At 46.0% G+C, this 11,840-nt stretch overlaps 2 protein-coding genes across 2 annotated transcripts; both read left to right on the top strand.

Annotated features, from left to right (window-relative positions):
* Nucleotides 1–8,572: 8,572 nt before the first annotated feature.
* On the top strand, nucleotides 8,573–8,956 carry LACBIDRAFT_306674 (uncharacterized protein; the record flags this gene model as incomplete). The annotated part of the gene is made up of 2 exons (XM_001885482.1): nucleotides 8,573–8,590; nucleotides 8,663–8,956. The coding sequence occupies 2 exons, from the start codon at nucleotides 8,573–8,575 to the stop codon at nucleotides 8,954–8,956; spliced, it is 312 nt and encodes a 103-aa protein (XP_001885517.1).
* Nucleotides 8,957–9,286: 330 nt separating this feature from the next.
* On the top strand, nucleotides 9,287–9,555 carry LACBIDRAFT_306673 (uncharacterized protein; the record flags this gene model as incomplete). Its single annotated transcript, XM_001885481.1, has 2 exons — nucleotides 9,287–9,346; nucleotides 9,403–9,555. The coding sequence occupies 2 exons, from the start codon at nucleotides 9,287–9,289 to the stop codon at nucleotides 9,553–9,555; spliced, it is 213 nt and encodes a 70-aa protein (XP_001885516.1).
* Between the last annotated feature and the right edge of the window lie 2,285 nt (nucleotides 9,556–11,840).

Raw genomic sequence — 11,840 nt, 5'->3', positions numbered from 1 at the left:
TTAGACAAAACAAGCCATTTTCCAAAGCCTCTACAGACCTAACCACTCAGTATTTTTGACTGATTCTTTGATAGGCTCATTCAGGTTGACCAGAGGTATGTTCTGGCTACCTCCCCAGTTAGGGCATATTTTTTTTTTCAGATGCCAAAAATGGCCTCCAGAATAAAAACCTTCTCAAGGCTCCAGCTTTCACTGAATTAGTCCATACCAAGGGAAGTGTAACACAACTACATAATGTAAAAGAATACACAAATACATTTGAGGTACAATAGATTCTTAGAAAGAACCAGAAAAATGAACCAACCTTCATTCTTTTTGCACTCACTGTAACTGAGCCACTTCAAATCTTTACTAGAAACCATTATAAATCAACCTGACCTATCAGGCCGTGCACAGACATGTAATTAAAAATAGAAAACATAGAAATAGTATAAAAGGAGAACATGCACAGGCTGAAACATAAGGAATTATCCCCCATGTTGACCAGCTGTCACACTCCCAGTAGCATCTGAGGTAGTGGATAAGTTTGTAATCAATTAAAGGACTTTTCTTTGCAGACATAAGAAATGTGTGCCTGGAACCAGCATGTTGAGTGGAGATCACTACAGTCGTTTGCATAATGGATTGCACAATGATTTTTTGAAAATATATTTGGTCTTGTTTGAACCGCATCTCAGATGTCACACTTACCCATTTCCAGAACAAGTAAACTGGATGCAGGTCGATGGTTAAGAGCCGGTGGGCGCCGTTTGCCCACTGTAAAGCAAGTATAGTGGCTGGATTCGCGCAAGTGTGTCGGCATGGGCAACGGTGGCCATGGGCAAAGGGTAAGTGTGACGAAAAGTCACGCTACCCAACACAACCAAATAAGTTTTCAAAAAATCCATTGTGCAATCCATTACGCAAACGACTGTAAGCTTTTGTAAGGTTGTCTTGTCAGTTAGTAAGAGAGCTCTCTACTACTTCCGAGGAATCCAAGTGAGCATGCTTGAAGAGTCTTTAAGACTAGTTTGGATCAAATCAGAGGTATAATAAAAGCTCAAGGGAGTTACAAAAGTCTATAAAGCACAGTTTCCTTGTCATTTCTTTGTATACAGTTAGAACACAATCCCAGAACACTGAGATAGTCCCAATAAAAGCTGTTTCCCTTTGAAGACTATTAAGTTTTGAATTCTATACTTGTGCCTGCACATAAAAACAATACCATTTGTTCCAAATCGTCTATTAGACTTAGACAAGTGTTACAAAATATACAGAACTGTTTCCCTGAACTTCTACTTTAAGTTCTAACAAAACAAGTGTGGTAATTCCATTTACCGTATGAACCCAAACTCAAAGCACCGAGCACATACCTATGGTAATAAGTGTTTAAGGTGTTAGTGTGAGTGAGTGTTGTTTAGGTGTTCACGCTAGTGATGCCGCGTTTTTTGGCTGGTAAATTCTTGTTTTGCTTATGGAGAGCGTAGTTATGATTCAAACTTTACGTTCTTGGACTCTCCAGATAGATAGGAAGTAGATCTAAATTATGAAAGAAAGGACGTAAAAAAGCATTACGTTTTCGTTGAGCTATTTACGTTTAGCTGGTCGCCAAATCGCAGCTCAAATGAGCCAGCTTTTTTTCAAAGCCGGTTGAATATCTCAATCAAATCTCGGTCGTTCTTGGCGATCCTTTTTTAGAAATTTAGATCTACTCCTCATCTACACGGACGGTCTAAGAACGTAAAGTTCGATTGAAAACTCCGCTCTGTATAAACGAAACAAAAAGGAAGGCGTTAAAAAATGCGGCAACACTAGTTCACGCATCTTGTCAGCACATCTGATTGCACTTTCCTCACTCCTGCATGTCATGGTCTTCTCATTAACTCTTGAAAATTCTTTCATTGTTCTCAACTTCCTGACAAGTCCAGGCTGGCGAGATGGTGGAGGTGGAAGGGAGTGGGAGACATGGTTCTGGATAGTGTTTGAAAGTCTGGTCTGGTCTGGTCTTTTGACACCCAGGGGCTTTAGCCATAACCGTAACCAGTCTACCCTTTTCCCAGAAGTCAAAAAGACTGGACTGGACCGCAAAAGACCACAGTCTGCAGTATTTTTGCAGTCTTTAGACCAGTTTCGGTCTGCACCAGTTTTAACCGGTCTATGTCCGGTGTTTAGGGTACTATTTTAATATTATGAATCAGTAAATTTATTAACATGTCTACTGGCTTTAAAACGAGCCCAAGAACGTTAAATTCGGTTGGGAATTGGTGTTTCTATAAAATAATTCTGGTACATCTACTATTTCCAAAAATATTTTACAATTTAATTCATATCTCTCTTGATTCTTTACCAAAGTGTATGTTCTTGGGTGCGTTTTAAAGGGTATTTGAGGGGTTACAAAAGACCGGTTCATGTTAACCAGTTTTTTTGCGGTCTTAACATCTCAAAAATAAAAGACCGTAACCGCAGGTCTGGTCTTTTGCTGTCTTGGTCCGGTCTGGTTACGGTTTTTTTCCAGTCACGAGACTGGACTTCTAAACACTAGTTCTGGAGATCGGAGTCATGTGTAGAGGATCCTGTAACCCTGGAACAGCCACATGCAATATAGATGTTGTAGTTTCAAGTAGAGTTGATTTGTTAAGAAGTATCAACATACAAAATGACAAACAAAAGTAAATACAATGCAACTGTCATGCAAGAAGTAGGTAAGTGATACTATGCTGCTACAACCCTATTATGCTGATCTGGGAGTTTCAGCTGCAGCTATGCAGCTTTCTCATATTTTCCTTGCTTTGAATATGTTGTTGCAAGATTACTCATGCTGACCAAGGTAGCTGGATGTTCTGGCCCCAGTACTCTGTTACACAGATCAAGGACTTTCAGCTGCAGCTCCCCAGCCTCCTCATATTTTCCTTGATTTGCATATGTTGATGCAAGATTATTCATGCTACGCAAGGTATCTGGATGTTCTGGCCCCAGTACTCTTTTACGCAGATCCAGGACTTTCAGCTGCAGCTCCCCAGCCTCCTCATATTTTCCTTGTCCCGAATATGTCAATGCAAGATCATTCATGCTGGTCAAGGTATCTGGATGTTCTGGCCCCAGTACTCTTTTACGCAGATCCAAGACTTTCAGCTGCAGCTCCCCAGCCTCCTCATATTTTCCTTCCTTTAAATATGCAAATGCAAGATTATTCATGCTGACCAAGGTATCTGGATGTTCTGGCCCCAGTACTCTGTTGCGCAGATCCAGGACTTTCAGCTGCAGCTCCCCAGCCTCTTCATATTTTCCTTGTCCCAAATATGATGATGCAAGATTATTCATGCTACCCAAGGTATCTGGATGTTCTGGCCCTAGTACTCTTTTACGCAGATCCAGGACTTTCAGCTGCAGCTCCCCAGCCTCCTCATATTTTCCTTGTCCCAAATATGATGATGCAAGATTATTCATGCTGCGCAAGGTATCTGGATGTTCTGGCCTCAGTACTCTTTTATACAGATCCAGGACTTTCACCTGCAGCTCCCCAGCCTCCTCATATTTTCCTTGCTTTAAATATGCAAATGCAAGATTATTCATGCTGACCAAGGTGCCTGGATGTTCTGGCCCCAGTACTCTGTTGCGCAGTTCCAGGACTTTCAGCTTCAGCTCCCCAGCCTCCTCATATTTTCCTTGATTTGAATATGTGAATGCAAGATTATTCATGCTACCCAAGGTATCTGGATGTTTTGGCCCCAGTACTCTTTTACACAGATCCAGGACTTTCAGCTGCAGCTCCCCAGCCTCCTCATATTTTCCTTGATTTGAATATGTGAATGCAAGATTATTCATGCTGACCAAGGTAGCTGGATGTTCTGGCCCCAGTACTCTGTTACACAGATCCAGGACTTTCAGCTGCAGCTCCCCAGCCTCCTCATATTTTCCTTGATTTGAATATGTTAATGCAAGACTTCCCATACTGGTCAAGGTATTTGGATGTTCTGTCCCCATCACCCTATTATGCAGATCCAGGACTTTCAGCTGCAGCTCCTCAGCCTCCTCATATTTTCCTTGTCCCGAATATGTTGATGCAAGATTATTCATACTACCCAAGGTGTCTGGATGTTCTGGCCCCAGTACTCTGTTGATGCAGATCCAGGACTTTCAGCTGCAGCTCCCCAGCCTCCTCATATTTTCCTTGATCTGAATATGTTGATGCAAGATTATTCATACTACCCAAGGTGTCTGGATGTTCTGGCCCCAGTACTCTGTTGATGCAGATCCAGGACTTTCAGCTGCAGCTCCCCAGCCTCCTCATATTTTCCTTGATCTGAATATGTTAATGCAAGATTATTCATGCTGATCAAGGTACCTGGATGTTCTGGCCCCAGTACTCTTTGATGCAGATCCAGGACTTTCAGCTGCAGCTCCTCAGCCTCCTCATATTTTCCTTGATGGAAATCTGTCAATGCAAGATTATTCATGCTATGCAAGGTATTTGGATGTTCTGGCCCCAGTACTCTTTTACACAGATCCAGGACTTTCAGCTGCAGCTCCCCAGCCTCCTCATATTTTCCTTGATTTGAATATGACAATGCAAGATTATTCATGCTACTCAAGGTATTGGGATGTTCTAGCCCCTGCTTCTTTATCCCTACTTCTACAATTTTATATTGAAAATATTCTGCATCTTTCCACATTCCATCTTTATCGAACACATAACTAAACTTAGAATATTCCTTATCATTAAACACTCTTTCAAAGCCATTTTCCTCCTGTAATTGGTAAATGGCTTTGATGTGTGGCACAAGAAGCCTGTTGAATGCAATGTTCTCAGCTGTCATCTCCTCTGTGATACAGTTCACAAGAATCAATTTTGACACTTGCATCATGCACTTCTTTTGAGATATTGACATTCTATCTCTACTCCATTGATGCATCAATGGATGAATGGCATAAGTTTCTACAGAGGTTGAGTGCTGCTTGATCAAAGAAAAGGACATAAGAACCCTAACTCCTTCATGAAAGAAGAATTGATTCCAAGACTGATCTTTTTCAAGCTGAAGCAATTTATTCATATGTGTTTCAACTTCTTCTTCTAGTCCACTATGCAGTCCTTTGGAGAACTCAACAGCAGCCTTTCTAAATGCAGCTTCAATGATATTCTCATAATGTAGAAATGCAGCAGTTTCCAGAATGAGAAGAGCAGCCTGAGCAGCTGCTCTACCATGCCCATCAGATTTCCTGTTTGCCGTTGATTCAATTTCATTGAATGACAAATCCCATGTTTCATACACTGTACGATTGTACTGAGATGCACCCCTAAATGAAGGGTGGTTCATAAGCTTGTTCCTATGTCGAGAGAGATGCTCAAGGTAATTATCAATACTACAGAGACCAGCTTCAATGGAAGCTCCTGCTTGGTCAACAGCTAGAGGTAAGCAGCACAGCTCATTTACAATTTGTTGAGCTGTGCTGTAGACATCTCCAGTTAAATGGCTGGCTTTCAGCAAGAGTGATATGGCTTCCTTTTCAGCCATGTGATTAACCTCAAGAGAATCTTCATAAGATGTCACCCGCCCAAGAGATCGATTTCTGCTAGTAACCAGAATATTGCCCTGAGAACCAGATGGAATAAATTTTTCTACTACTTCAGGTGCACCATCAGCATTGTCAAAGACAAGCAGCCATTCACTCTGCAGGGATCCAATCCAGATAAGAGCAGACTCAGAGGACACAGAGACACCAGCAGCTTGAGCCTCAGGATGAGAGCAAAGACCCTTTAACCCAAGGGCAATGGTATCTTCAGAAGATGCGTCAATCCAGAAAACATGAGAGAATCTACATGTACATCTCATAAGATCAGAAATATAGTATGTGAAGAAACTTACCTTTCAGCCATCTTTTCAACAAACTTCAGACAAATCTGTGTCTTGCCAATACCCCCCATACCATACAACAAAAAAGACTTCCTGCTTCTATCTACTTGATCTTGAAGTGCAAAGTGATCCATCAGCCTCTTGAGAACATCCTCACGGCCTGTGAATAAGGCACTTGAATTTGGTCTTTGGGGAAGAAAGGGTAAATCATCTTGACCCCCGCTGGCATGTTCATGAACCTCAATCTTGACAAAAATCTCATCAATATCCCAAACCATCAATGCTGTTGTCATGGTACACACATTTTGAGCGACATAGAGTGTTGTATCCCTTATAACGAAATTGTGAGCTCCCGGAAATACATTCTAGGATTCCAAAAGACAAGGGGCATGAGCCAAAGAATTTATTCATGCATTATAAACACGCACCAGAGACGTTCCTCCCCCCGTAACCTCCGGCACCCTCATAAATGTGGACCTAAATCTCGTCAGGATGCTATCTGCCAGGGTGGAAATCATGAACTCCAACCTCGAAGTGCTAGGGCGTGGGCGTTCGTTACGTGGGCGCTCTGCGCCCATGAGCCGGTCAAGCATCCCCTTGAACTTTCCTTTCAAACGATTTTCACGAGGGCGACTAGAATCAGACATCGTGGTTCAGAAGAGAGTTGTGAATGCTGTGCGGCGTCAATTGTCCAGATGGGTCCATCGTTTCACAGAGTCAGCTGACGTCCGTTCCTTTCAAACTGCTGAGCGCTCCGAGTTAACGCGCAGTGGCGTGCCTCAGCGTAGGAGGCACCTTAAAGGACGGCGGTCAAAGAAGAAGTGTGAGAAAAAGAAACAAAACAACGCCTTTCACCAGCCTCAAGGGGACGAAGAGATGACATGCTATTTCGTTTCAGATATTCACAAAAGCAGCAGATCCACTACGGAGATACCAATAAAAACCTAAAACAAACAGTAAATTACATTGAAAGCCGAAAGACGAACACACATGCCTGGCTTCTTCATCATCATCGAAGTAGAACTTAGCGATCCCTGTCTAGCGACATTCCGGCTCTAACTCCTCTCATCCATCCTCGGCGTTCCTCGCATTCCTTCTCATCCCTCTCCATACTATCGTCCTCACTAATCCGCACGAGATCTGGTCGTAATTCATACCCTGTAGGAGGACAAGGATCTGCTGCGGCCGACGACGAACGATGGGGATCGCAAGGATGTTCTTGGTTTCCTGCAGCTCGGGCCTCGCCTCGCGGATCCTACAAAAGACCAATCAATTAGCTCATCGTTAAGAGGGGAGCGGTCATGTCGTACCAACCGGTAATGCGATACTCTATGTCGGGCCTGTGTCGAATCTTGAATCCCCAAAATACATCGGGTATGATTGAAGATCCAAAGTCCTACCTATCGAAGTATCGACTTGCTGGAAGGACAACGAGGCATCTGTGCACCACCGGAATTCCTTGTGTTGGATTATTGTCGTTACGGCGGGCCGTCGGTAGAGCTGCGGAGTACTGAGATCCAAGTGGGGCGAACCAAAAAACGGCGTCGTCACGAAGTTCGGGGCAGCCGATCGCCGCAGGAGTTGGTGCGGGTGAGTGAACCCTCTCGTAATGCTGCCTTAGAAAGGGAAGCGTCACTAGAACCATGGATGCCCACCTGATAAACAGCACAAAACGTCTACCGTTGCATGACTAGCCTCTCCTCTGCGCCGTGAATCTTCGTCCTCGTCCTGAACGTGTTGTTATATGGGGTTCTCCCGTTTAGAGATATCCCCAAAACGCCCGCATGAGTTCAAGGGGAGTGTGGCGCACGAGGTGAACTGTAGGATAGATGATCAGAAGATGGCCGATTTGGAAGAAAGTTGATGAAAGAGGGCACGCACGTAAACTCCAGCGACAAGACGATCGCCTCTCGGTTTGTTGATCTTTCATTTCACTCAAGGGGTGGTTGATACGGGTTTCCAAATCATCCGCGGACCAAGACTACGGTGATGAAACGCTCGTGAAAACCGAGGAAACTGACATGGCCTCACTGACGGAGAGGTACGAGGGTTATGAGCGAAGAAGTAGTTGAATGCAGTAGCCTTTCTGAAACCTTTACGTGTTTCAAAGCTTGTGCGCCATGCGTGACCTTTCATGTTAACTTTACCCTCAATGCAATGAGTATTGACAGATTGAATACTCACCTAGCGAATGTCGAGCAGGAGAACTGGACAGCTTGAGTCTCCACTTCCCCCTAAATGTAAAGAGAATATTGAGTGTAATTCTGAGGCGCGCGAATGGTAAGTGATAGGTTAGCAACGCTGGCGAAGATGATGGTGGTCGAGGACGATGATGTTCACGTTGATCAATTCGCGTCGATCAACGTTTGCTTTCTCTTTCCGCTACCACCACCGGTTGACAACTTTCACTAGTCGTGCATATAACGAACGACCTCCAGTGTTCCCCACGCCGCCTTTTTCCAATCCTCGGACTATTGATATTGTGCGCATATAGGCACCTCCGATGTTCCCCAACCCACCTACGGCGCCTCCCCCACCTTTTCGCCTGCAACGAGGGGAGTCTTTATCGTAGGATCGGTACCCATTAGCTGCATTGCGGGCATTCGCGGCTCTCAAAGCTGATGCTTCACATGTATACATTCTCGCAAAAGGCGGCCTGCGTTCAGTATGCGAGAAAGTTCAATGGCGCGTCCGGGAATGCCAACTGTAGTTTATAGAATGGGATCAGCTCGTTGATCTGCATGCTAGGCTTACGGGACGTACAGACATCGCATTGGCATCTATCACGGACACTCTCTTAGGCTCTCCCCTCAGGTTTAGGGCATCTGCAGAAGCACTCGACACACCGATCTCTGCCACTTTTCAGTTCGTCTCATCAGTTCTTGCACCCGACGGCGAAAGAACCTAGGCCCTTGCAAGTGGGCGTGACGACTAATGGGGAGGAGTGTCGATTAGCGTCGAGGATTACAAGGGAGGTGGTGGCGAGGTTGCCCACGGATGTGGGGTGTGCGATGCAGAGCGTAGGGCGGATGAGAAGGTTTGCTAGCTCCAAGGCCATGGACGACACCGATCCAGATGAAGTGTCCACAAGGACAGTGATGTCCTCACTCCCAACCGCCCGTTGAAGAATCAACTCGACACCGCTTGAAATTGGTCACCCAAGTGAACGAACACTGGCCCCTCTCCAAACTAGCTACCGTCTCGGACGAAGAGATGCTCGAGCTGACGTCGGACAAACCTCTGAACCCATCACGCATTCACACCCGCTCGCCCACTCCCAAACGCGGGGCGAATCATCCTGTTGGGCTCTGGGCACGGACACCCCACCCTGCTCACCCTCCTTACACACCATATCCACGCGGACCTCGTGTTGGAGGACAAGCTCGTCCCGCAGAGCGTGCTAGAACTCATACCCGGCCAGACAGAACTCATCATCGCGAAGAAGTTCCCCGGGAATGCAAATAAATGATGATGCATCTCGCTGTGGGAGGCGCATGGGGCTGTGCGTCGTTCGCGTATGTCCTTTCTCTCTGAGTATTTGCCTTGTCACGAATTTATTCTCACTATGAAGTTAAAACAAGGCGATCCCTCTATATACGGTCACTCTGAAGAGGTACTTTTCTTCCGCGCGCAAGGCTTCGAGCCCCTCCTCGTTTCAGGCATCTACTTTGCCTTGGGAATCGGCCAACGTTCGGTGGTATCCCGCTCACGCACCGCGGTGTAACCGGGAGCGTAATGTGTGGGGTTGGGTCGCAGGGTACAGATGGCGGAGTATGAAAGGGGGAGGACGTGGGTTATTTTGCTTGATGGGCATTGTAGGGAATTGTTGATGCGCTTTTGGGCGTTTCTTCGTTGACTGCACCTACTCCTGCTTCTACGTCAAAGACATCTGCATCTTTCACCACCACCACAAAAACGACAACGGCAGCAGCCCCATACACCTCAACTTGCTATCCACCGGTCGTATTGCATTTAGCCCTCCCTTCCTGAGGAGACAACTACTTCCTCAAGCACTCTACTTGAACAGTCACTCCATCCAGGAGTGGTCGTCCAGAAATCTCGGATCCAAGAACTGTTGCTTGATTGGCGCATGTTGGGCAGCAAATCCTACGTTCTTCCACTACATACATCTACCCAGCATCCTCTGGAATCCGAATCTTTACCCCCTTGGGTTCCGACCTGCGCCATCAGTCGGGGTCTCCCCAATCCGAACGCCTTCACCTCCAGGTTCACGGTAACGGACGAAACCTCAAACCACTCCTTCATCCTCTTCGCCTCCTTGCCAATCCATCCTTCGACTGGTTACCGTAACCCATCGTGAAGCTTGACTATCCACTTCGTGTTTGGCAGGATATCCGAACCTTTCCTCCTTGCGTCACGGCTACATCTCGCCACTTCCTCCTCCATCCTCTTGGCCTTCTACTCGTGGCTCGTCCCTTTTACCGTTTATCGTCATCCATCCGAGTCTTGACCATCCATTTCGTCTTTGGCAGGATATCCTCTCCACGCCCTTCCTTCATTCTGTCCTGGCCTTTTCTATCGACCGAGATTTCCCTTGAATCGGAGGGCCTTCGCATGCCAATGCTGCATCCCAATCTCCGCAATCTCTGCTTTGAGCCCGCCAAATTCGAGGCATTGTTCACGGTAACGGACGGCGGGAGCTCAAACCACACATCTTCCGTCGTGAGGTGTGTAAGGCACTCTTCTGCCATTCATCTTGGCCTCCTCGTCATGCCTCGTTTTTGCACATCTAACCGTACCCTATCTCGAGATTCATGGCGTTTGGCCGCTCGCAGTACTTCCTGCGCCTACGTGAGCCCAAACCACACCCTGCTTTCTCTCCTTGCATCCTGATCTTCGAGGTTTCCCAATCCGAACGCCTCCATTCTCGCGATGACGCACCTAAACATGTGCGACGTGCTGCCCGATGTTATGAGCCTCGAAGTTTTGTTCATGGTAACGGACTAGAACTCGAACCACACATCTTGTGGGGCGGTCACAGATTCCTCCTTCATCTCTCCTCATGGCTCATTTCTTGTGGTTGACATCTCATTCCGTCAAACGATCCATATTTGCCGGGACTCCCTAGATTTTCCCGAACCTGTTTCTCCCCGCCCCTCGACATTTACCCAGTCGCTCCAGGTGTCCCCATCTGAAGCCCCAAGTTCTACCCCCTTTTTCGCATCCAAACCGATGCTCCTGTGTGGTGTGCTGCGTGCTACCTTGAACAGCTTAGTTCCCCAGTTGAATGTTTCGTTCGTCGTCATGGGCAAGGGGACAACCTGCCCACCAACACCTCTCGTCCTCTTGAAAGGTGGCATGCTCAACAGAGGCAACTTTCCCCATGCTTACAACTCAAGACCGTAACAAGGCGGTATCCCAACAAGAAGCCAATCTCTCCCTTCCAATCGCGCGCCATTTGCCTTCTATACCGCCATGTGACCGTCGACTGTCAGTACTACTTAGTACTAGCATGGCGTCCCCGAGCTCCCCTTCAGGTACTGCACCAAAGGCAACTAACTCTACTGAGGTGCAACCTGAGATGGATTGCAAGTTGCGCTTCGATTGGGTTGCTGTCCTGCCTCACCATTTGCTCCCCCAACTGTATATACTTAGGGTCTATCCGGCAACGAGAATCCATTTTCATTCTCATTTTCATCTTCATTTGATGGCTGACAAATTGGGTCACACACCATATTGGGCAAGAACAATAACTGGGCTCCTTGCACAACCCACATTCTGCTGTTATATTTTCTATGTACAACACAGTAAGTTTCTACTGTCAGCTATAGTATGTATTTCTTTTCAATTTTTTTATTTCGCAAAAATCATGCATATTTACTTTATTCATGTAAATTACATACAACCAATCTTTATTTAAACTACCTACCTGTTGGTTTTGCACCCATAGGCTGCTGTGATGCCTATAAAAAAGCCTATGGCATAACTTGATGGGTAAGGAACAGAAAAATTTGCTCCCCATAAGTACATATTTATTAAATGTAGTTC

The sequence above is a fragment of the Laccaria bicolor genome, genomic scaffold (assembly GCF_000143565.1).
Source record: "Laccaria bicolor S238N-H82 LACBIscaffold_31 genomic scaffold, whole genome shotgun sequence".
NCBI classification, from domain to species: domain Eukaryota; kingdom Fungi; phylum Basidiomycota; class Agaricomycetes; order Agaricales; family Hydnangiaceae; genus Laccaria; species Laccaria bicolor.
Note: the sequence above shows the minus strand (reverse complement) of the source record. Positions and strands in the feature narration are given on the sequence as shown.